The sequence below is a fragment of the Salminus brasiliensis genome, chromosome 16 (genome assembly GCF_030463535.1).
Source record: "Salminus brasiliensis chromosome 16, fSalBra1.hap2, whole genome shotgun sequence".
NCBI lineage: Eukaryota > Metazoa > Chordata > Actinopteri > Characiformes > Bryconidae > Salminus > Salminus brasiliensis.
The window spans coordinates 30,029,874-30,055,878 of NC_132893.1; the positions used below are offsets into that span (position 1 = coordinate 30,029,874).

Sequence of the window (26,005 nt, forward strand, 5' to 3'; positions counted from 1 at the left end):
TTTTATTAACTTTCATTACTTTTTACCTTATTTTAGTGTTTATTGTATTTTAGAGCATAACACGGTGGCACAGCAGGTAGTGTGTGTGCCATACAGCTTCAGGGGGCCATGGGTGTGTGGGTTTGATCCTCACTCTGGTTTCTGTGTGGGTTTCCTCTGGGTGCTCCAGTTTCCTCCCAGAAATAGGTAGGTGACCTGGCCATGCTAAATTGCCCCTAGGTGTGAGTATTTGAGTGAATGTGTGTGTGTGTGTGTGTGTGGTATCTGGTGATGGACTGGTGCCCTGTCCAGGGGGTATCCCTGCCTTGCGCCCAGTGATTCCAGAAAGGCTCTGGACCCAAAGCAACTCTACCCAGGACGGACAGAATAAGAAGATGCATGGATGTAGTTCATAATGTAATAAATAACTTATTTTTAATAAAGTATTTAGGTATGAACTTATGAACTGATGGGCGTGTGGATGAAAGCTGTTGTGCGCACAAACGCCTCTACTGCCATCTAGTGGATGAATGGTGTAATTAAGCCTCCTGCTGTGTTACATAAACATTTTATTTATTTATTTATTTATTTTTATGGTGAAATAGGCTTGAAGCAGTCGTTAACTTAACTGCTAAACCGACTTAGCCTAAACTCAGACCACTATAACGGTCAACTTTTTTTGTTTTTACAGAAGTGTGTTTGTGTGATGTGCTCGTATAGCAAGGTAACAGCATCAAATTTGGGGATTATAATGGTGTTGATCAACTACACGCTCTTAGTTTTATTTTGGGTTTATTTTTAGCTTATTTTAACATTTTCACCTTAGTTTTTAGCATAAAGGCAACGGCTGTAATCTTGCCGTACTAGCTGCTTCTGTCACCTGTGTTCCTCCGCCTGTGAAATAGGTGAAATGTTGGAGACGCATTACTACAAATAACATTTGGGATAATGCGCAGCAGTAAAGTAGTCCGAGGTGACAAAGTCATGAAATTACAATACCTTTTTTTTTTGTTTTTAATCTCTCCACAAGATTGAAACCAAGGACATTTTACTCTCTCATTTTACTCACTTAATTAGCGTTTAACTTTCTCGCTAATTCTGGACATTGTCTATTGTTGGATATCGGTTGGAGGTCATTTTTTTTTTTTTTTTTGCTGAATTATTTAAATTGGTCATTTTTATTGCATTAAATACACCAAACACACAAAATATATATCAAACTGTATTTTAAAAATATTCATAATATTTTAAAAACGTTAAATATTATATTTATCCTTGACCTGAAAACAGGGACGCGCCGACCACGTGACTGACGGTGGCCAATGACACGCGGCTATGAGCAGCAACAGCGGCGCGAAACGAAAGCAGAGAGGTGCTGGAGAATGGCGCTACAGGGCAAAAGAAAACGAATAAGTCACATCTTAACAAACTCTCAAGTCTCAAACAGTCAGACCGTGCTGCCCTGCTCCTCGCAAAATGGCACCTTTGCTCACGAAGATGGTCGTGGGGGCCGTTTCGTGGAAGGATCCATTCGCCGCATCACCATGCAAAACTTCCTGTAAGTTGCTAGCAGGCTAAGCCTGTTGTACAGCAGTCCTTCTAGTTCAGCGTGTGGAAGCTGTTAGATAAGTGGCATTTTCTTTATTATTAGTCTAAGACAGACAGTACTTAGCTACCTCACTAATAACCTACCTAGACATGTGTGAGGTGCCTAGCTAGTGGGTGTCATGCTTTGTGCCCTCCCTCCCTTGTTGACGTTTTTGTGCCCTCCCTCCCTACTCCCTACCTCTCTCCCTACTCACTCCCTACCTCCCTCCCTACTCCCTCCCTACTCCCTACCTCCCTCCCTACTCCCTCCCTCCCTCCCTCCCTACTCACTCCCTCCCTCCCTACTCACTCCCTCCCTCCCTACTCACTCCCTCCCTCCCTACTCACTCCCTACCTCCCTACTCCCTACCTCCCTCCCTCCTCCCTCCCTCCCTCCCTACTCCCTACCTCCCTCCCTACTCCCTACCTCTCTCCCTACTCCCTACCTCTCTCCCTACTCCCTACCTCCCTCCCTACCTCCCTCCCTACTCCCTCCCTCCCTCCCTCCCTACTCACTCCCTCCCTCCCTACTCACTCCCTCCCTCCCTACTCACTCCCTACCTCCCTACTCCCTCCCTCCCTCCCTACCTCCCTACTCCCTCCCTCCCTACTCCCTCCCTCCCTCCCTCCCTACTCCCTCCCTCCCTCCCTCCCTACTCCCTACCTCCCTCCCTACTCCCTACCTCCCTCCCCACTCCCTACCTCTCTACTCCCTACCTCTCTTCCAGCACTTATGACCACTCAGAGGTTTATCCTGGAGCTAACCTGAACATGATAGTGGGAGCCAATGGCACTGGCAAGTCGAGCATAGTCTGTGCCATTTGTCTTGGGCTGGCAGGGAAGACTGCCATTCTAGGCAGAGGGGATAAGGTAAGTCAAGTCAGATTTATTTGTATAGCTGTTTACAACTGTCATCGTCACAAAGCAGCTTTACATAAATAGTGATTAATAAAAGACAGAGACAAAGAAGAAATAACGTAAGACATGATGAATCAGAATCTCTTTATTTCACCAAGTATGTTACACATACAAGGAATTTGTCTTGGTGAGAGCAACACGTATGACAAGTAACAAAAACACAGAACAGATTATTTACAGTATTAAACTAAAGGAAAAAGACACTAAACAATAAATAGGGTAGGGGGTAAATTAAAAAAGTAAAAAGTACTAAAGGTAACAAAGAGCTGAAAATATATTTACAGAAAGAGAACATCTGTACAGGTGTGCAAATAGGCAGAGTGCAAAATAGCTGTTCAGTCCGGTTTGGTTGTACAGTTCAGTTGTATGTTTTGAGGTTTACAGTGGGAGGTGTCCACTGTGGTTGAGGAGCGCTACAGCTCTGGGGAAGAAGCTGTTAGCATGACGTGTTGTGCTGGTTTTGATGGACCGCAGTCTTCTACCAGAGGGGAGTGTCTGGAAGAGGAGGTGTCCAGGATGTGAGGGGTCAGATGTAATCTTGCCAGCCCGCTTCCTCACCCTGCTGGAGTAGATCTGTTGAAGTGACCAAGACATGATGAATCAAAGACCCCCAGTGAGCAGCCAACGGCGACAGTGGCAAGGAAAAACTCCCTCAGAGCTGGAGGAAGAAACCTTGGGAGGAACCAAGACTCACAAGGGGGACCTGACCCATCCTTCTCTGATCAGAGCTATTTAAACATTAATGATAAAAATGACCAAAGCAGGTATAACAGATAGTTAAACATGGTTTTAACATGGTCACTATGCAGGTAGCAGTGGTAGGTGGGTGAGCCGCTGGTCTGCTATGGGTGGTGGTGGGTGGGGGGCCTGCTGGTTGGACCGGTAGGTGGCGGCTGGTTTGACGAAGGTAAGCCCCTTTAACATGCCATCATTTCTCTTGGCATGATTATTTAATTATATGACATCATCAGGTTTGATTGCACTGTTGATTTTGATTCAGTTTACATTTAAGGCATTTAGCAGATGCTCTTTTCCAGAGCGACTCACAAAAGTGCTTCACTGTTTACTCAAGAAAACCCTCCGCTAGTTTGAGTAGACTAGAATTTAAAGATCCCTCTAAGCTTAGACGCTACTAAACACAAGTCAATGAGGAGACCATAATACTCGACGCTACACTTTGCCCAAGTACTCGATGAAGAGAGCAAGCAACTCTGCAGTTCAGACACCCAGGGGAAGGTCATTCCACCGCTTCGGTGCCAGGACAGAAAAAAGCCTGGATGTTTGTCTTCTGTGGATCTTAAAGGGTGACCGATTAAGCCGGGCTATACTTGGTACTGATTGACTTTTGACCATTGCCATCACATACGGAGGGGCTAGTCCATTCTTGGCTTTGCAGGCCAGCATCAGGGTACTGGACCTGATTCAGGCAGCGGCTACAGGAAGCCAGTGAAGAGAACACAGCAGTGGAGTTACATGGCTGAATTTAGGAACGTTGAAGACGACCCGTGCCACTGCATTTTGGATTAGTTGCTGGAGCCTGATGGTGCACAAAGGGAGACCAGCCAGAAGAGAGTTGCAGTAATCATGTTTTGAAGTGATGAGAGACTGAACAAGCATCTGGGTGGCCTCTCTAGAGAGGAAGGGTTAAATTCTCCAGATGTTGTAAAGGAGAAATCTGCATGAGTTGCATGCATCATTCTCAATAGTTAATGTGTTTTAGGGTTGTAAGCCTAAATACCGCAAATAAGCCCTGCATTTATGGAGTCCAAGCTAAAAAGCCAAAAGTAGTTTGGTTAAGGATGCTTGCACATCCCGCTGCCCACTTCCTCTGATAAATGTAGGCATCTTCAGGACTGACGCTTTTTATTTAATGTTGTTGGTTGAGCTTTAGCTGAGCTTTAATTCTAAATGTTTTATGTTTGTTTTCTAGGTCAGCCTGTATGTTAAGAGAGGATGCAGTAAAGGCTTTGTGGAAATTGAACTGTAAGTATTTATTATTTGAATTCGAGATAGACGATGATATTGGAATCATAATGGTTTCTGCATTGCTTTCAAAAAGCAGCGGGCAAATGCTTAGATTTGATCAACGTTTTATACCATCATTTAATGACCGATTTATTATGCTCTGGAAAATCAGATTGTTTGTTTGAGTGAGGCTTGACTACACTGATAGTGGTTCAAGTCTATATTACTTGTTAACTGCATTCATAACCTGAAAACTACATTTTACAATTGTCTCTGACGCCAATGAAAAGTTGGCTTTGGCATGTATATGTACATAAAAAAAAAATTAAAAATCAGACATCAGCACATGTTCCAATGTTCCCTTATGGGTGCATCCCTAGTTCCATATAGTGGTATATTTTCTGCAGCTTCTCTAAAGTTCATAGATCATGCTTCACCCACTGTTTATTCAGGTACAGGACAGAAGGAAACCTGGTGATCAACAGGGAGATCCATGTAGAAAATAATCAGAGTGTGTGGATGATGAATGGTAAACACTCAAGTCAGAAGGCTGTAGAAGAAGCAGTAAAGGAGCTGCAGATTCAGGTTGGAAATCTTTGTCAGTTTCTGCCTCAGGTGAGTATTTGTGTAAATGTGGCTGCATGCATGAACATTTAATAGTGAATCAGTGCATTGTTTATTTAGTACTGATTCATAGTGTTTAACATGTTTCCCTGGAGCTTAGATCAGTTAGATTGAGTGTTTAGATCAGGTAGAGTGTTAAGAGAACACAATTGCAATGTACAACTTCTTAAATACCATTAATTACAATGTTCTCTTCTACTCAACAGGAGAAGGTTGGTGAATTTGCTAAAATGAGTAAGATTGAGCTTCTTGAGGCCACTGAGAAATCTGTTGGGCCACCAGAGATGTACAATTTTCACTGTGAGCTCAAGACCTGTCGCACCAAAGAGAGAGACCTGGAGGTACAATTGCATTCTTTGATTTCACAAGGTTTTATCCAAATTAACTTGTCAGTAAAGGGGAAAGGAACTTTTAGAGTAGGCCATTCTTTTTTTATACGTTCTGTTGTCTGGACTTTATGCCTTTGAGATGTTTCAGAGCCAAAGACATTAAATACTTTGCTTATGGACTGATTGTTTCAGTTGGGGCAGACTGTGCTGAGGTTTATTTTCTGTATTGTGCTCAACAGAATTTGTGCAAGGAGAAGGCCAACTTTCTGGAGAAAGCCAAGCAGAGGAACGAGCGCAATAAGGTGGATGTGGAACGGTACCACATGAAAAGGAGACACCTGGATATGATCCAGATGTTGGAGAAAAAGAAGCCTTGGGTGGTCAGTGTCTGTCTCTGTGCTTATGATTTCTTGCTTTGTTTTGTTATCCATAATGCTTGTCCTAGGCTTGGTGAGGTGTCTACTTGACTCTCCTCCATGTAACGGTTGCTAATGTTTGCCTTGTTATGGATCATGACTCCTCCTTTCTCGGTTTCTTGGTTCAGGAGTATGAGACGACTCGTAAAGAACTGGAAGAAGTTAAGAAGCAAAGAGAAGAAATGAAGAAGACTGCAAAGTCACTAAAGGAAACTCAGGCACCCCTGCTAAAGAAGATCCAGACTATGGAGAGCAAGCTACAGCCTATTGAGAATCAGATGAAGGAGAAGGTTTGAAAGGGGTTCATTCTGACAAATCACTGCTGAGTAATAATTATGTTGTTGGGCCTGTCACAATATTTCCGTTATCAGCTCTTTGTACAAAATATGTGCATGATCATTTTACTGACCTCCATTGTGCCTGTTGTGTTTATTTACATTAGAATGAACCTCACCATTATTGCAGTGCAGTGACCAGTGCATCGATAATTGTGACTCCCTACACACAGACCAAACTACGACAAGGGAATGCGTGTTACACAAGACTAATGGGTGGTTTTTAGCAATAGAGCGATTGGCCGGGGAACGGAATCGATTGTTTTTAGCGGGATTAGTCATAACCAGTGATCATCCAATTATTCTCACAAAACCGATTCTCTGCCGGTCACATTTACACTTGTGCACCACACAAGGGCACCAGCGGCACAAACACAGCCACATACGCACCATGGCTGTGACTGAAGAAGAGTGCTTGCTGCATAAATCTTATAAATCTTCATTGGGCATCAACAAGTTCATTAGACAAGTTCAGTTCAACTTTTGTTTTATTGGTTATCTTGTTAAAAATGTCACATGATGAGTTTTTCATCTAGGATTGGAACATTTTTAAACTTCATGGAGTGGAAATCAAGACTGGAACAAGAGTGGAAGCCGTTTAAACACTATTATTTATGCTTCCACATTTTAGATCTCCACACTTTAGATCTAACATGCAGTCTTTTACAAGCTTCAAATATCTGCTTAATCTAGAATAGCTAGAAATGGAAAATTGGTCATGTGTTTAAATACAAAATCAGAAATTAGGATCGGGGGCATTTAGGGCAATCAGTGCATCTCTTATGTTGTCCGTCCCCCCCCCTCTTCATTTAATAAAAACAGCACTTAAATACAGTACAACCTTTTGACAGTCAGCATGAATTTTAGAAACAGCACACGTCCTAAACTATTATTATATAAAAGTTAATCGCTATTTAAATTATTATTTCAGTAAAACAGAAGCCAAACATTACGCCAAACGTATTAAAATAGTGACAGTATAATGACAGTAATATCGTTTATTGCAGTTATTTCTGGGACAATAAGTAATAGTAATAGATAATAAAATCATTTGTGAGATTTGTGACAGGCCTGTCTGTTGACGCAATTGAACTTCATGTTGTCCCCCTCACTGTTGTGTTTGCAGACCGCTAAAATCAGAGAGGCTTCACAGAAATGTAAACAGAAGCAAGACCAGCTGGATCGGAAACACAAGGAGGTAAAAGGCTGTTTTGGCTTTAGCATATAACTCTGTAATGAGAGTATTAAGTGATGTTGTATGTGTGGCATAAAGTGCCATACTGTAACTGTCATGCAGTAAAAATAATATGTATCCTGCCAAACAGTAAAACACTGAAGCCCATTTCACACTAGAAGTGTGGTATGCTTGAACCCCTGAATGCTTATTTCACACCGGACACGACACATGTGTTGCGAGGCAGGAGTTTCTGTCTGTCTTGCAGGGGCTGCAAATGTCTTTGTTGTCTGTTTTTGCTTAAATAAACTAATAATTGTAAGCATGGCTGCTTTTTTATTAGCTCTTAACAGACCTTGTTGCTATCTTGTGTTGATTTGGTTAGCTAGCTGTTTTATTTGCAATATCAGGCAGCAGACAGCTTATCAATAAATACTTGCTTTGAGCTCCAATACATACACCTGTAGTTTGTTTGTATGTTTATTGGCCTAGATTTTACATTTATCAAGAATACTGCCTTTTGTACTGTGTATGTGCTTAGAGACTGCCAGAATGCTAGAAGTGCCGCATGTGGCCAGTGTGAAAGGCTTTTCCTGTTTCTATGTATTCTGATCAAGACCCAATATAGACTGTAGGTCTGCAAATTCATCATCATAGCATTTTTTATGCATTTCTAAATGTGCTAAAACTGCTTTCATTTGATCCTCAGATTGACGACATTAAGCAGGCTCTCAGTCTAAAGCAGACAGAGGAGGCAGACCGGCAGAAGCGAATCGGTAACACACGGCGAATGATCCAGGACCTGCAGAGGGAGCTGGACAACATGGGAAGCCAAGAAGATGTCACCCCCAAGATTGAAGCAGTCAACGCTGACCTTAGACACATCCTGGAAGAGAAAGCCAGGCTGGATGGCGAGCGGCAGGACCTGCGCAGGGATAAAGACGAGGCATTTGGAGAGCAGAGACGTATGATTTATTGAATATTTTACCAAGAAGTGTGTTGTAGTGTTGTAGGAACTTAGGATTCCTCTTTTGATGTGGTAAGATGATTGGATGGGGGGCAGAGGATGTGAGTGTATCAGTTTGTGAATGAATATTTAGTCAATCAATATTTCTAGTCAAACATATCTTCACAAATATTGAGGCTTTCATATCCATTGCCCCAAAGCATTCAGTCTTTTTACTTCACTTTATCTTTAAATATCTTTGATTTATACTTTTCCTTTTTGATTGACTCAAAGGTCTACAGATTCGTCTGAGGAGTCTAGAGGACATGATGAACAGGAAGGAGGAGCTGCTACGCAACCGTTTCCGGGACACGCACGTTGCTTTACAATGGCTGAGAAAGAACCGCCATCTTTTTGAGGGAAATGTCTACGAGCCCATGATGCTGGTGGTGAGTGCTTTGCTTAGGTGTACCTCAGGGGTGTATGTTAGGGTACACTTGTTTAAATTTGTTTTTTTGTTTGTCTCCAGATCAATGTACGAGATTCACAACATGCGAAATACATTGAGAGCCATGTTCCTGTCAACGACTTGAGAGCCTTTGTCTTCCAGAAGCAGCGCGATATGGAGAAATTTATGACTGAGGTGCCACAGAGTCTCATTGACACCCATTTTACCACACCATGTTTATGAATTTATCTGTGTATAGTGATCTTTTTAAAACATCACTGTTTACCTGTCTTTTGCAGGTTCGAGATAACCAAAGGCTAAGAGTTAACAGTGTTATTGCACCTATGGAGTCCTGTGCTAATAGGCCACCATCACGACCCCTTGACTCTCTCAGGTTGGAGGCTTTTACTCAGTCTTTTATATGTTGTTAATGGGCAATGTCCTGTAATATGGCTGCATACAATTGACAAAATACTATCTGGGGACCACAGATAGTAAAATTATTTTTTAATAATGCTTTGGAAACTATTAAAAGCACATTGGAGAACCTTTTTAATGTGCCATTGTTAAAGATCCAGCTGCACCTTTCTGCAATGCTGTTTGTTAAAAGAGACATTAAAGAGAAATCTGTCAACTGGCTATATATAGTGAATACACTATATGTCCAAATGTTTGTGGGCACCTCTTCTAATTAATGCATTCAGCTACTTTTAAATTGCACCTATTGTCGAAGCAGATAAACATGAATATATTGGCACCATGCTTACTGCCAGGTATGGGCTTTATACCCCTCTAGCCTCAAGAGGGGTATAAAGCCCCCCTCAGCATTGAGCTGTGGAGCAGTGGAACTCTGGTGCTCCATTCAATACTTTTGGGATGAGGTGAGGAGTTTGGGATGAGAGAGGGTGGGGATCATCCAACATCTTGACCATGAAACAGTGAATCAGAAGGTGACCCCATACTTTTGTCCATATAGTGTTTTGTTGTATTTGGGGGAGAGTGACACCCAGCTTCACCCATTTGAGGAATCTGTCTGCTGACTAGTTTAACCAGGTGTGGCACTGAAGAATGTGTGTGCCACTAATACAATCTAGACGGATCTGGTTTGTAATTGCTGAACTCCTCCTGTTTTACAATGTGTATTGTTTCCCGCAGGCGCTTCGGGTTTTTCTCCTACCTCCGAGAACTGTTTGATGCTCCTGATGAGGTCATGAGTTACCTGTGTCATCAGTACAGAGTCAATGAAGTTCCTGTGGGCACAGAGCAGACCAAGAGCATGATCGAGACGGTTTGTTCTTCTTTTTATTTCCAAGTGGGACATATTTTCTAAGACAGACCTCAACAGTTATTAATTTCATATACTGTCTCTACCATGTAAAAAACCTTGTATATACAATTCTGCCATATTTTACTTTTTGTTTTAATGTGACCAATAGAAATGCTTTAAAATAAGTGGGGTGAAATTGAACAGCGACAATGTATTATATAAAACCCTGGAAGAAGTGTGCAGAGGTGTGGATTTTGGTGGACCGATGCAGTTTGAAAGCTTTCAGAATGTAAACATAAACCTTTAGTACACTGGCCCAGTTTAGGATGGTGAAACTTCACAGGCAGGATCTTTGGAAAGTGTATATTTAAAATTAAAAATTGTTACTGCTGAGCTTCACTGTAGTGTTTACCTCTCTCTCTCTTTATCCCAGGTGATAAAAGAATCCCAGCTGAGAATGATCTACACTGCTGAGGAGAAATACACAGTGAAGAGGTCTGCTTACTCCAACAAGACCATCTCCAGTAACTCCGCCCTGCGCCCCTCTCAGTTCCTCAGCATGGCCATTGATGCTGAGGAGAGACGGCAACTACAAGAACAGCTGACTGTGAGTGACAGCCGTTTCACACCCGCAGTCCAATCATATCATATTTAGGGATATTCTTTTTTTTCTTTCCCCTAAATCTCAAGTACATGTGAAGAATATAGAGGAAGACCTTGCCCTTATTGTGCATTAACACAACTCACAACTTTAGGAAGGGTTTGGTAATGGGGTGAATAGCTGGATCAAGTGTGTTGCAAGCAGGGTAAACACTAAATGGTACAGGAAAGAGTCCTCCTGGGAACCACTGGTCTTCTGTCATTTGTTATAAATGACTCATTAATTAATGTATTAAATTATTAAAGAGGTTTTTATTGTTATGTCAGGACATGTATGGAAAAGCTCAGTTATTGATAACAGATTTAAAGAAAATTAAAGGAAAATATATATGTATATTATATCTTATATTGGAAAAAAAGTAAGTAAAATTATAATTGATCAAATGAATGTTTTTAAAATGAAGCAAATTGCAACAGTTTATTTAAGCAGTGCTTTACTGACTGTTGATTCTGAAACTAAGAGGACTTAGAAGCCATAATTAACAGCAAAAAGTCATCTTGCTTGTCACTTTTTTATTGGTACAATTTCCAGCTATATTAGTAAAAATCCATAAAACCTTAATATCAGCTGATTTTATCATGTAGACCATATTTGTTTTTCACAGATGACCATAGCACTGCAGTTTTTTACTGTTGGTCAAAGAAACCACATTTAGGCCCCAAATACAATGTGTAAGCATAAGGATTTAGTGAGCCTTGATGTTGAGAGCAGCCTCTGACCTCTACAGGCAGTTCAGCAAAGGGTTCAGGATATCGATGCTCGCATGAACGCCATTCAGGAGCAGCAGGTCAAACTGGATCGCAGAGACAATGAGCTCCGCACTGAGAAGAAGCATCTCTCAGAGTTGAAAGGCAAGAAGAGACAGCTGGAGCAGAAAATCAGCACAAAGCAGGACAGGTACCAATTACGCACACACAATTTCCTCTCCGCTGTGTGTGCTGTGAGGACAAAAATACAGCAACATTTTTTTTAAACTTAACTTTTTTTTTTTTTTTTTTTTTTTTTTTTTTTTTTTGTCCCTTTTGCAGCCTGAGGCAGATGGAGCAGAGCGGCATTAACCTTCAGGAAGCCGAGGAGGAGGCTAAGTCCAAAATCTCATATGTCAATGACCAGAAGGTGGCCATAGTAGAGGAGATCTTGAATTCCATGAAGGTTTGTATACAGTTACACAAAGACACTGGCCCACAATTCCCCTGCCAATTGAACTTATTCCTGTTTTGTACTCTGCCTGTCTGTCTGTCCGTCTGTGTGTAGTTAAGAGCCAAGCTGAGCAAGGAGAAAGTTTACCTGGCACTTGAGTCAGCAGGTCTGACCGCAGAGAAGACTAAACTGGAGTCCGATCTCCGGGAGGGGTCAGCGGAACTCAGGAGAGCAGAGGTTAGAAAATGTACAGTGAGGTTAAACGCATGCTTGGCTACTCAGTTCTCACGATTTGATGTTTTTAATGTTTTTTTTTATTTGTTTCATTATTATTATTTTTAATATTTTTTTGTTTGTCTGTGTGTATCTTTTTCCCCTCGTCTGCTACAGCAAGAGTTTACTTCACTGGATCAGAGGAAGACGAGTCTTTTGGGGACGTGTAAGAGCTTGATGAGGAGAGCCAGTGAAATTTGCAACATGAACCCAGGAGAAACTGTAGTACCAGAGATTCTGCGCACGGTCAGAACCACACAGCTGCCTCCTCACAGAAACTTAATTTTCTTTAGTTTTAACCATTAGTTCATCAGATAAATATCAATGAAATATACTCATTATTTTTTTTTTTCTTATGCCTGCAGGCTTTTAGCGAGCTGCCGGACACTTTGGATGAGATTGACGCCATGTTGAACGAAGAGCGAGCCAGAGCAGAGTGCTTCACTGGCCTTAACGAAGCAGTAAGACTCAAACATGCGGCCACTTGCATCACTTACATACAGCACTGCGCTATACTGAACACAGCTGCCTAGTCTAGTGTTTGTGTGCTTTGCACTGCTTTACCTGATTCAATGATTCAAGCTCATTATGAGTTTTACTAAAGCTAAACCAAAAATCTGTAGAAGCAGCCAGGTTACATTTTCTCTATCTGTACTCTTGTTAAGTATGTCAGAATATCAGCACCTATCCAAAGTAATGTTCGCTGCTTTAGCCTATTACTGTTATTTAAATATGTTTTGGTTTTATATTCAGTAACTTTTAAAAAATAATGAAATTGAAGTATTACACCCCAGACATTCTGTTTTGTTAATTTTTGTAGTATTTACACTTATTAAATGAGAAATCCTGTACAGCATTTTTGTCAATATCTGATCTCTGCTTTTGAAATGCAAAGCAGAAAATAAATTAATTACAAACATTAGATTTAAACAATCACACAAATACGTTGTATCTCCGTTACAGGAGAAGAAAAACCCATGTAACTTTAAATGGATGTCCGTGTAATAGCATTTGCTGACACACACACACACATACATAGTTTACATGTTTATCTGCTCCAGAGAGTCCTATTCTATTTGCAATATTTCTGTACAGACCACTGTGTGTGTGTGTGAATGTGTATTTTATATTTATATATATATATATAATATACACATTCACACACACACACACACACACACACACACACAGTGGTCTGTACAGAAATATTGCAAATAGAATAGGACTCTCTGGAGCAGATAAACATGTAAACTATATATAAACTATTAACATCATGCTGCTTAAAGCTAGGCGTGAACTAGAGGTATAAAACCCCCAGCATTGAACTGTGGAGCCATGGAATGATGGTGGTCCATCCAATAGTTCTGATGTGAAGTGCGGTGGTGATCATCCAGCATTCTGACATTTTAATGCTCTTGTCACTGAATGTGATCACGCCCTGAGCAATGCTCCAAAATCTTGTAGAAAACCTTCCCTCAACAGTAGAGACAGTTACTCCAACAGAAGCAGGATAAACACTTTTCTAATACCCCTGGTTTCTGAGGGAACCATGAATGAGCAGGTGTTCCAATACTTTTGTCCATATAGTGTGGAAAGCTAGATGGGTAGATATAGATAGAATTACATTACTGACCTATTTGAGGTTGTGAGGTAGATGAAGAGAAGTGACAGTAGGTGTGTGTGTGCTTGTTTATTAATCAGTGTTTAATGTTGTAACGCTTTAATGGCAGGTGGTGGAGGAATACAACAAGCGAGAGAAGGAAATAAAGAACATGGAGAAGGAGCTGGAAGAAAAGACAAAGGCTCTGAATGAATACAGGCAGAACATCTCAGAGGTATGGAACCTGGACTCGCTATCAAACCTTCATGCTGTGTAGAACGACACAGGGTAGCATTGTAGTGTGTACGTGTGTCTGTAACAGGCTAAGGAACGCTGGCTGAATCCCTTGAAGTTGTTGGTGGAGCAGATTAATGAAAAGTTCAGTGATTTCTTCCGGTCCATGAACTGTGCTGGGGAAGTTGACCTGCATTCAGAAAATGAGGTGAGTTACAGGGTGTTTTGTATTTGTCTTAGTTTTCTAAACACACTTGCGCGCATGCACACACACAGAGCACTAGAGGTCAGTGACTCATCCTGAAGCTACTGTCTGATATCATGTCCTAATAGAAGAGTAGAGTTCAGTCTCTGTGGCTCCTACTCGCATGTTAATGATGCCAAACGGGTCTTTTCTTAAATAAACAAACCCCAGCTGTGCACATCCACCTTCTAGTGTCCTAGTTGTTGGGCCTACACAGAAGATTACAGTATTGCCTGTGTGCAATCATTATTTGACCCATAATTTAACAATACTGAATTCTTTTTTTTATTTATTTTTTTTTTTCTGTATTGAAATAGGAAGTAATTATAAGAATGGTCAAAAGATTTAAAGTGTATTAAATTGAAAATTGGATGAAAATTAGATTTAATTAAATTAAACTTAATTTAATTAAGTTCAGTTTAAAAAGCAGTATTTGCTTACATTTCCTTTACTGTAAATGTAGCTTAACAGCTATAAAAAGAAGCTAAATTACAGAGAGTAATCAGTCTTAAAGAATGCTTCTGCTGTTTTTATCTATGTAATGTATCTCTGTCCCTTTTCTAGACACCAGTATGTCATACAGTGTTGAAAACCACATAAGCAAGTGTAGTAGAGATTACATAACTCAACATGGTTTGAAGCAGGTAATAATTTAGGCACTGACTTTACATGATGCCAGTTGCTAACTATAACCTATAACCATTACCGTTACTTTGTCCTCGTAGCTCCAGTGCAAAACAAACAAAGCCAGTTTAAGACACCAAACATGTCTTGGCTGATCAACTACACAGCTACTGATTAAGTTATGGGAGAAGAAATGAGTGAAGTGATAAAAGAGCTGCATTGGGTGCAAGCTTGGGTTAGACTTTGGAATTAATGAAGTTAGTTTTTGTTGTTTCATTATGTGTTGTGACTGTATGGCTTGCTGGTTTAGCCTGAAATGCTCTCAGCGACAGTAATATAAAATCTACAGATCTCTGAAGCCATTTGGACTAGTCCTACATTTCCATTTGATTTACATGAAATCTCTAATGTTTTATCATGTGAAAATAATTCATATGCAAAGCAGTAAAACACAAAAGAATAAAAATGAACACACAATTATCAGCTTTAGAAAATCAGCATGCCATGCTATGGCTGAAAAGGTGGTACTGTCTGTCTAAAAATTTGCCCCAAATTTCTCCCAATTTGGTATAGCCATTTAACCCACCTGTTCATAACTCCCCCTAGCATTAGCAAAGTTCCCGATACATCTGAAGCCAGACTCCGGCTTTTTTTAAACTACTGCCAGTGCAGCTTCGCCAGGCAGTTGACATGCTAGGAGTAGGTGTCTGGTCCCTAAATCCACAACATGGCATTATCTAATCAGCCCGTCCAACATCTTGCAGAATCCATGTCATGAAGAACTGAGGCTGTTTTGAGATTAACTTTTTTTTTTATTGTACGTCAGGAGGAGTATGATAAGTATGGGATCCGAATCCGGGTAAAGTTCCGCAGCAGCACTCAGTTGCACGAGCTGACCCCGCACCATCAGAGCGGCGGAGAGCGCAGTGTTTCCACCATGCTGTACCTCATGGCCCTGCAAGAACTCAACCGCTGCCCCTTCAGAGTCGTCGATGAGATCAACCAGGTATGTTAGGTTTGCCCTTATTTTCAGTAGCGTGGAAGTTAAGCCCTATTCTTAATTGCACCAAAATGGGACATCACAGGGCAGGATGTCTGATGTGTGCTCATTGAATTCTGACCAGTATATGATATGGACAAAAGTATTGGGACAGACCTCTTAATCATTGATTACAGGGGTTTCATGCAGTCTTATTACCACAGGTGTATAAACCCAAGCACCTAACCATGCAGTCTGCCCTTACTCACACTAGTGAAAGAATGGGTTGTTCTAATGAGCTCACTGAATTCCAGCGTGGTTCTGTATGTAATAGGAGCCTCCTAGATCTTCCACCATCAGCTGTGAGTGGTATTATTGATAAGTGGAACCGACCATACAGACCATGTAAAGTTACAGAGCAGAGTCTGGGCCGAGTGCTGAGCTCAGAGCAAAGTGCAGGAAAGTCTCTGCTGTCTCAATAACTGCAGAGCTCCAAACCTGCTCTCCATATTAATGGATTTAGAAAGGGATGTCATAAAAGCTCCTGTAGGTGTAATGTGTAGGTGTCCCAGTAGTTTTGTCCATGTAGTGTATGTACTAAAACACTGCTGTTTATCTCCCTCATTCCTCGCCCTCTTCCTGACTGCAAATCAGACCTTTTAAGCTGTCTCCCTACCAGGAAACATTAACACTGGCTTGTTCCTCCTGTTGTTTGGGTTTGTTTGGTAATATAAGGGTATGGACCCGGTGAACGAGAGGAGAGTTTTTGACATTGTAGTGAAGACTGCCTGCGGTGGAAACACCTCACAGTATTTCTTCATCACACCTAAGGTGGGTCAGCCAACAGTTTTGAGCCTATTGTATACATGTGATGCGCGTCTCTAACAGTGCATCTACGATGCCCCTCTCTCTTTATATGTACAGCTTCTACAGAATTTGACATACGCGGATGAAATGACCGTCCTGTGTGTCCACAATGGCCCCCATATGCTCCCGCCAAATAAGTGGAACGACAAGGCTTTTCTCAGGCGAGTCAAACGGAGGACCAACCAGTAAATCCATTATTCGCCGTAACACTTCAACCAATAGCAAAAAAACTCTGTTACTATTACTGTGTTACACCTCGATACTACACCAAGTGCCTGTTGTTCCCTTCCCTTAGTCGAAGGGGCTATTAGTTGTTTATTTATAATTGACAGTACTTGTTTGCACATTTATAAATTGTTAAGGAGTTGAAGTAAGACAGATTTGGCTGTGAATAAAGTTAATGTTTGATAAGAAAAATGACTAACTGCTATTCTGGTTTCATTTGTTGTGCACTGCACAACGTGTATGATCAATTTGGTGTTACTGGTTCTACTGCTACCTGGTGGAACAGTCAGTTAGTTGCTGTCCTGATTTTTCTAAACAGGGACCAGTCCGTCTATTTTAGTCATTAAAATAACCATAAAATAACAAATTGGTTCGTTATTAGCAAGTTCCAGTTCTTAAACAAGTTGGACAAATGAATGGTGTCTCACTTTTGGGGGCCTGGTGGCTCAGTGGTTAGACTGTTGATAATAGGGTTGAGGGTTCAATACCCAGGCTTGGCCAACTGCCAGTTTTTCTGTTCTTGACGGATTTACAGAGTGCACAGCATGTGCAACCTTAAGGATAAACTACAACACATGGTTTGCAGTCTGCACAAGCTCACAAAATGTAGCCTGGTCTGATGAATCTCAATTTCTCAACCAACACAAGTAGTTGGTTGAGAACTTGCTTTGTGTGAATAGTCCAGGCTGTTGGAGGTGGTGTAATAGTGTGGAGAATGTTTTCTTGCCATACTTTGGTACTATTAATAGGCCCAGTCAGTTATCTTTGTAAGGGCCACAGCCTATTTGAGTATTGTTGCTGACCACAACTGACCAGTCTTCTAATGCCTACTGCATGATTATGCACCAGGTCACAAAGAAAGTCACCTCAAACTGGTTTCATGAACTGAGTGTTTTTTTGTAGCCTTCCCAGCCACCGGATCTGAATCCAGTAGAACAGGAGAATCACAGCATGAGTCACTTCACCATTCACAAAATGGACAAGCTGTACCACATAACACACTAAATATGACAGTAAAGCATCTTAATTATATCTCTGTACATAATTTTATTTACATGATACAATTTCGCAGTAATGTTGGGTAACGAGATTATATGCGCAATACATATAATAAATATAAAGATGGTTTGTACAAACTTGCATAACTAAAACTCAAAAATAAAGACAGGTCATTGTACTGTGTAAACTGGAAAATAAAAACAAAAAGAACCCCTACAGAATGGTAACGGCAATTTGCAGCCAGAGCGGAAAATGAAGGACTGAGGAAAAGTCTATAAGGAGGCATCCAATGATTAGACTACTCAGGTATTCACACAGACACACACAACTCAGCCAACCCCTCCACACAACAGTGGCTCAATTAGAAACACCATACAACTTTCATCACCTGTGTATAAACATAGCATGTGACACTCATTCCACATTACACACACACACACAAATCATCAAATCACAAACCAAAAAAAAGCAACATTCATTACAGAAGTGGATTATTGATTAAAAAAAGGACTATCAGCATGTCGCCAACTTCAAAAAACTCTAATGTACTTAGTAGTTATTTCACTAGCCATGCAATACACCCTTTTAAAATCCCCTCTTCAACCAAAACAGCCCACAGCCCTATTTGAAGCCTGCATCCTGGAAATGGTGCCACCTTTAGACCAGAGTTACTGTCTTTTCTAATAGTATTATAGGTTCCTTAAATACCAAAGTTGAAGCCCTCAGGCCTGTTCTGGCGTCTGAAGGGCAGTGTTGCTGAAAACCCAATGACTACTTAACATTTAATTCCTCTGTGCTCCAAAAAACATGTGGAAATAATCAGCTCAAAATGATCTGGCTGCTTTTACCAATCAAGATAGAAGTGTTAGACGAGTCCATGGATTTATAAGCTGTATGATGTTTTTCTCCTTGTATGACACTTAAGCAGTGGAAAAGGGGGTTGAGGGGGGAGAATAAAACAAAAACCAACAGCCTCACTCCAAAAATCTGCTTGCTAATGGACACAAGCTGAGGCTGGAAGCAAAGAAACCAAGCTGATCTTGTAAAGGCTATCTGTAAGGGAGTTGAGAGCCATGCTGTGACTCACTTTAAAAGATGAAGTCTTCAACCTACAGGAAAAGAAGAGCGTCCATTTTCTGTGATGTTTTTGTGTGTTTTTCTTGTTGCTACATGAGCCAGCCATGCACTGTTGCGCTGAGGGCGCTCAACTCAGGGCAATAACAGTCGTTTGAAGTCCCATAGGCTACAATGCGTCCATCCTCTGCCGCCGCTGCATGACATGATGGACCGAGAGACACAATCACAACGTAAACGTTTGACAATCACAAAGACGGTCAGCCTGTTCAACACAACGATCAGCTCAAATGCAGTCTCCCACCTAAAGATACCTAGAACCAGACACAAGATGTACGTTCTCTGGGTCTGCAACCCAATGTTTAACAATTCTTTTTTTCCTCTCTTAAATCGAAGCTCATACACCAGACAGGAAATAAGGAACAAAGTTGAAAGAAAAGAAAATAAAATAAAAAAAATCAATCACTCATGCATTGGCTGAACAACCAAGATTCCTCCCCAACAACGTAAATTAAAAAAAATAAACAAACAAACAAACAAAAAACCTAGTCCTTTAAATCGCAGGTGACGTGCGAGTCCTTTTTGTATGATCTCACCCAGATTTCAGGGTCATGGGTCACAGACAGAAAAAGCAAGAGGATCTATATTCTCTGGATCTTGTCAGCGACCACTACAGGATTCTCTTTGCGAATCTTGGCTGCGGCCTCGGCTTTGTAGTCATAGGGGCAATTGTGCTTATCGGAGTATCGATGAATTCCACAGAACAAGTTTCCACAGCGGCAGTCGAATCCTGGAGGAAAGAGAGAGGAGGGAAAAAAAAAGACATGTAAGCGTGTGATGATAAATATCCTGCCATCTGCTCTCCACTTAATTATGTTAAACTATGAATAAAAGGATCCAAGCAAATGTGGCTCACCTGTAAGGCCAACTTTCTTACGGCACATGAAGCATCGGTTTTTCTTAGGTTTGGGGGCTTCTGGAGCTTTAGCCTGCTCACTAACTGCTGTATTAGCTGAGGAAACAGACGCTGTTGGCTGGGTCACAACTGAGGAGACAAAACACAAAAATATACTATTGGTCAGAAAAGACCAGGCTGAGAATCAGTGATGTAAGAGGGTGCTAGACCATGCAGTAGAAGGCCTTCAATTCTATAGGACACAGAAAGAGGAGTGAGGAGCTCCCTCTCAGTTTGGTTAACTGTCTGAAAGCACAGTTCTGACAGGATACGGAGCATTACAGTAGTCCAGTGCAATCAATCAAAGCAGCTTCTCGTCATCTTGTTGAGTTATTGTTGAGTTGCATCAATATTTCTAAAGAAGGAACATCAACAACGATGTGCGCTGTTGTGATTCTGCTGGTTGTAAACTGGTCTGTGATAACTGGCTTAAATATTACCTTAATAATAATGAAGATAACAGGACAGGGTTCCCATTCTTTTTATGAAATCATTTTCCAGGACATTTTCCATGACTTGTGATTTTATGTGATTCTCTCAATATCAGTTGGTTTTACACCTATGGTTTCTGGATGTAATATTCAATGGCAAGTACTGCATGGCAATCATTTTTCATAAGATGCAAATCCCTCAACATATTTGTATACCGAGTAGTGACTTGTGTATCCATTTCGAATGTTAAACACTGTAAGACGTTGCTGGTGTTTGTTATTCACGGTTCTTGTGAATAAATATGAACATAAATAGGACATTAGTAGTCAAATTCTGGGAGGCTGCATCTCTGTGGCATAAACAGCTCAATTCAGCTAGAATCACACCAATATTTTAAAGAATTTTTAGCAAGTTATTAAGGTTTATTCATAACATGAAAACAGTCTTTGAATTCCAGGTTTTCCCAATTTTCCTGGGCATGTAAGAAGTAGTAGTATAGTAGCATTGCCAGTAGTAAGCATTATGGCAATGAACTGATCCGAAGCCTGCAGCATGGTTTACCTCCTTGAATGACGTATCCCATACAAAATACTAACCAGGTTCAGGAACTTCTACTTTGGGTGACGGAGCTTCCTCTTCACAGGAAATGCTCATCTCCGTCATCTGCTGCGTAACAGGAAGTGCTGCAGCGGCCCCGCTCGATGACTCAGCTTCGCTAGCAGCAGTGTTTAGGCTGGCCTCAATGATCTGGATCGCCGAGGCCTCTGAGGTAGGACTACTGGTTACGCTGCTAGAACCTGAAAAGCAAAGGAATTCCAGTTAAAAGACCATCCGGCTCATCACTGAATAAACACCACAGCAGCCATCTGAAGCGATAGCCACAGTGAGATGAATCACTTTATGCAAATAGGAAGCCCGTCACTGGACGAGCTGTTCTTTGGCAAACCGAAACAAAACCGGAGAAACAGGAGATGAACAAACACTTCTCACCCATAGAGTTCAAAGGACCTCCATTGTTCTGTCTCGTTAGGTGCTCCTTATAACAAACCGAGCACATGCCATTGGTCCTAGGGTTGCCATAGAAGCCGCAGCCGGTGGTGCACAGCATGGGCACGGGGCTTTGGTTGGTCTCCTGGGCCATTTCGAAATCTGCAGACAAACCACATGATAGGGGCTTAAAAAACGAAACAAAACACCACAGATTTTGCCAAATTAACAACAAAAAAACACAAAAATTAAGTTTCAGAAATGCAGCTCAACACGCGGGACCACATGACTGTAGAGACGTTTGTGGGATTTTACCACAAATACCCACGCTGGTTAGGTAACTAGCACAGGTCAGAACAGAGACAGGATTATTCCCAACCTAAAAGAGTCAGACGTGTAATCTGTCTTCCTGGCTTTCGATCTGCCATGAGCTTGGCACCACATCACCTCATTCAGACCACACAGGTCACACACACAAACGGATAACATCTGACGGCAAGAAATTCTTGAACTTTCAAGAATGAGCCCAAAATCATCACACACACACAACAGAAACTGACAAACCTAATGACTGATTATTAAAACATCAATAAAAGTGAGGAATTTGCTCTTTTTGACAGATTTATTTAACAAAAAACTAAAAAATTAAAAAAATGATAAAAATGTCATGTTAGATGGTTGTCCAGGATATGACCACACAACATCTAGAGATACACTGGTATGGGAATTGGAGGCCCAACATCCAACATTTTACATTCATAAATCCTAAAAAAAAAAAAAGAAGTGTCCTAAATAGGCAAGCATTTCAAAGAATTTAGTTCTGTAGGATTATAAATGCAGCAAAATGACTAAAAAGCAGCCAAGTGTCACCTAAACACTGTTAATCCTAAGCAATTAAATATTGAGTATCAGTCAAAAACAGACAGCAATAATCTTTCAAAGCTACCATCTGCTCATACTGACACGATTCAGAGATCACTGAGCATCCCTACAAACTGTCAACACCTTAGACCAGTCAGAAGATGTTTTACCAGCTACTTAAGACAACCGACAAACAGCTTTCCAACAATGATAGCCATCAGCAAGGGCCCAGAACTCCTTTCAGTGTTTTAACACAGACCATCTCGCCACCAAGGATACAAAGAGGTGAGAACAGTTGGCTACTGGGTTGGGAACATTCTGTTCAGCCAGGCCAGATACACACAGATCATCACTGATAAAAGACCACCAATCAGACCACGGCACGACTGGCAATCCAGACGTCTCTGTGGAGCTCTTTGCAAACCAGCACTTTATAATACTCGTACTTTAAAAAGAACAAAAACAGCATCTTTAGCAAGGGGTGTTGCAACGGGGGCGGAAGCCACCGAGGATCAAGACGCAACACGCAAGCATACGCAACCCCAAAAAAGAAAAGAAGAAAAAAAACAGCCTTCCACCAACGCGTTTTCTTGAAAGCAGCGTCACAGGTTTTCCCCAGAAAGGCCAGCTGGAGGAGGAAAGCTCCATCACGTGTAAGCCTGCTGACTGCAGAGCTCCTCGCTGCAGCACACTCACATGGAGGAGGCCTATTAGCTTTCGCCTGTCACAAGGGCGCAATGTGACAAGCTGATCCTCACACAACCTCGCCAACAGCACCGGGTCCTGGCTGCTGCTATTTATAGCCCTGGCTGCTTTATCGTGACTCGATTACATCACAGGAGTCCGGTGTGTGTGTTTTTGTATGTGAGTGGTATGTGTGTGTGTGTGTGTGTGAGAGAGAGAGTGTGTGTGTATGAAGCCCCTCCTCCCCGCTCCTTAGCACGGTGTGGGACACCCGCTGCTGTTTATTTGGACTGAGCCAAAAATGGAAACGTCCCCGTCGCATGTCGGAGGGGCCCGGTGTGTTCAAGCACTGGCCTGCCTTATTGTAAACAGGCTGTGCAAACACAATGTCCTACCGAGGTAAAATGTTAGAACTCAACAAAACAACCTTTGCTGACAGTAATAAGGGTGTAATTACACCAGTATAGCTTTAAAATAATTAAAAGAAGAAACTTAGATATTTGTAACATCCTATGGCAATTTAACAGTCCCTCCCAGACGCCCCTTGCTCTCCTAGAAGGGGTTATTTGTCTTGTTTGGGACAGAGCACTGTAAGGGAAACTCCCAGCAACCCCAGTGGTTTGATTTTGGTCATAAAAATGTTATTTATTCTTATATATTCTTATATAAAGTACTAGGAGCTGAGGGTATTCGGCCTCTTTTTTCGTAAGCATATTTACATTTTCAGCTGAGCCAAGGTGACTTACATTACTAGACATTACTAGTGAGGTGGGTGTAGCGTTAACCCTCTGGAAGCCCAGGTTTATTACTCAGTTATTAAACTTAATGCCAAAAAAATTGCGAACCATTTGGTTTAGCAGATTTTGTGAAATGGAGTCCCACAGGGTTCTACTTTAGGGCCTATGAAACTGTTAATTGTGTTAATTATGATATTAGTGGTGTAGTTATGAGCATGACAAACTGTGGGCTTTCATACAAGGTCTGGGGTCTTACCCCAAGGACTCTTATTGGTGTAGCATGCCCAGCCTAGGAATTGAACCCTAGTTTGACACAGGAAATGTGGTGTTTGCTATAGAGAGAAATACATGTGGTAGTTCAAACAATGAGACTTGTATTAAAGACTAACACAAATCAAACTGAAGATCAACAGCTGTCAGGACTGTGTGTGTGTGTGTGTGTGTGTGTGTGTAATTACACCCTTATGAGCATTCTGAGAGGGGTTTAAAGGAACCCACACCTGCTTTTAAGTGTTATTTCCAACATATAACCCATAAAAGTGGCAAACTTGGCTAGGCCTGGCCTAAAAAGCAACATGTGATTAATGAAGGCAGTGGGTAAATTAGTCAGAACTCAGAGGCCTGCAAAACATTTGACCAAAAAAACAGCCTGTGTGTGGGTTTAACGCTCATCTTGGACAATAATCTCACAGACTGAAACGTGCAGATGATATCTGTGATGGAGCTACAGCAGATTTGTCGAAATTTGTCCCAGCATTTGTGCTGCACTACATCAGCAAGCCAAGGTGGACTAGAAACAGGAGGCCTCGGCCAGGCTTTAAATCCACTGAGTCATGCTAACTCCAGCAAGGCTAGCAAACACAGCCGCTAACGGGGCTTGGGGCTGGTGTGTGATCACTGAGGACAGATAAAACACATGCTAAACACGTCCACACACCCAAAAACAACAAGGGGACTGAACACACGTATCCTTAGGGTCGTTTTCCGTGCGGAAGAAAGTGCTGATGGGCAGCTGAGTGCTCGCCATCTGTCCGGTGTTCTGTCGATTTGTGCTGCCCCGTCAAAGCGTGCTACCATAGCGTTTATTTATAGGTAAAGCTGCCTAAATGAAACAGCAGGTGTATATTCTGCATCACATCAGAAAACGCTCCCGGTACAGATACAGGCAGGACATTTTAATAACCTAAATCACCGTATTATGATGAAGGTAAATACGGTGATAAGAAATATTTAATTCGCCTTAAACACGTTTATAACAATCGCAGTAATAGCAAGAAGATGAGATTAGTATAATGCACACCGGGAAAACCGAATTATCATGACCAAATACACGAAAACATAAAATAATAGTGGCTACGCGCATGCGCAGTGCCGCTAAGTAACACATATCGATGGGTAGCACAACTCGACAGAACACCTACAGGCTAAACAGAGGCTGCTTTTGTCCTTTCTTTGTTCCACACTTTCCTGTTTTCCTGTCTGTTTTCTTGACAATCTTATCGCGTCCGGAAAAAATATCTAAACACGCACACAGACTAAACTCTAAACATATAAACCTTTCATATTTTTAACCTCATAAACGACGTCGTGAAGTAGTTTGTCGCTCCCATTTCTCTCCAAGTAACGTTAGCTAGCAGGGCAGGCCAACACCGTCTGCCTGCGTGGTTTAACAAAGTCATCTTTCATCATTTCTGTATGACCTGTTTATTATATTTACTATGGTTTTCAACATTACACATGGCTAAATAGCCAAATGAATGAACTGAATGTAGCTATTAAAGGTTATTAAAGCAGTTCCCAAACAGGCAGCGGTAGTAACACCAGCTATTCTACTATTCTAAAGCCAGATAAAATCTATAATAAAGAAAAGTCTACAAAAGGCTCAGTGTATCTTAGCTATATTAAATAAATAAATAAACACATGACTATTCAGCTACATTAGCTAGCTAGTGCCATTGCCAGCAATACGACCCGCATTAGCTTAGCTAGCTTACCATATATGGTTTATCTCGCCATCCAACTCAACTCAATGAGGAACTGGGGAGCTTTACAGCTTATTTTAATTCAGCTACACGGCCGGATTTGGCCAGAGTGCTTATGGAGACATCCACAGCGACGTTTTTAACTGTTTGAAGGTATTAAAGCAGCTTTATTAGAGTCGAGATGCTCTTAGTTGCTCCAACCGACCAACTAATCCAGCTAACGTTAGCTAGCTAGCTAGCCAAGCCATAGGCAGTCACGGCGCCTCTGTGAATGAAATACGCAAATAATGGTCTTAATGTTAGGCTTTACTCACCGTTATTTTAAAACAACGTTGCTGTACTCGTAGAGAAAGTCGTCTCCGTGTGAATGAAATCTAGAAATCCCCGATTGACCTCCTTTCTTCTCCTTCCTGCGGCCGCTCGGTTTTCCTCGCTCCGCTTCAGCCCGTCTGTTTTCCG

General features: G+C 41.5%; 2 protein-coding genes across 2 annotated transcripts; one reads left to right on the top strand and one right to left on the bottom strand.

The window, feature by feature from the left end:
* Positions 1 to 1,277: 1,277 nt before the first annotated feature.
* On the top strand, positions 1,278 to 17,030 carry smc5 (structural maintenance of chromosomes 5). Its single transcript, XM_072659240.1, has 24 exons — positions 1,278 to 1,537; positions 2,295 to 2,436; positions 4,415 to 4,467; positions 4,902 to 5,064; positions 5,280 to 5,414; positions 5,642 to 5,782; positions 5,947 to 6,108; positions 7,280 to 7,351; positions 8,037 to 8,292; positions 8,568 to 8,722; positions 8,803 to 8,916; positions 9,021 to 9,115; positions 9,877 to 10,009; positions 10,422 to 10,595; positions 11,377 to 11,546; positions 11,678 to 11,801; positions 11,904 to 12,026; positions 12,180 to 12,308; positions 12,428 to 12,523; positions 13,793 to 13,897; positions 13,985 to 14,104; positions 15,591 to 15,770; positions 16,479 to 16,574; positions 16,668 to 17,030. The coding sequence occupies exons 1-24, from the start codon at positions 1,302 to 1,304 to the stop codon at positions 16,797 to 16,799; spliced, it is 3,306 nt and encodes a 1,101-aa protein (XP_072515341.1). The 5' UTR covers positions 1,278 to 1,301; the 3' UTR covers positions 16,800 to 17,030.
* An 832-nt stretch (positions 17,031 to 17,862) lies between these two features.
* Positions 17,863 to 26,005, bottom strand: zfand5b (zinc finger, AN1-type domain 5b). The gene is made up of 5 exons (XM_072658380.1): positions 25,861 to 26,005; positions 21,286 to 21,444; positions 20,892 to 21,092; positions 19,825 to 19,953; positions 17,863 to 19,698 (listed from the first exon to the last, which is right to left on the bottom strand). Exons 2-5 carry the CDS (start codon positions 21,434 to 21,436, stop codon positions 19,550 to 19,552), a joined length of 630 nt encoding a protein of 209 aa, XP_072514481.1. The 5' UTR covers positions 21,437 to 21,444; positions 25,861 to 26,005; the 3' UTR covers positions 17,863 to 19,549.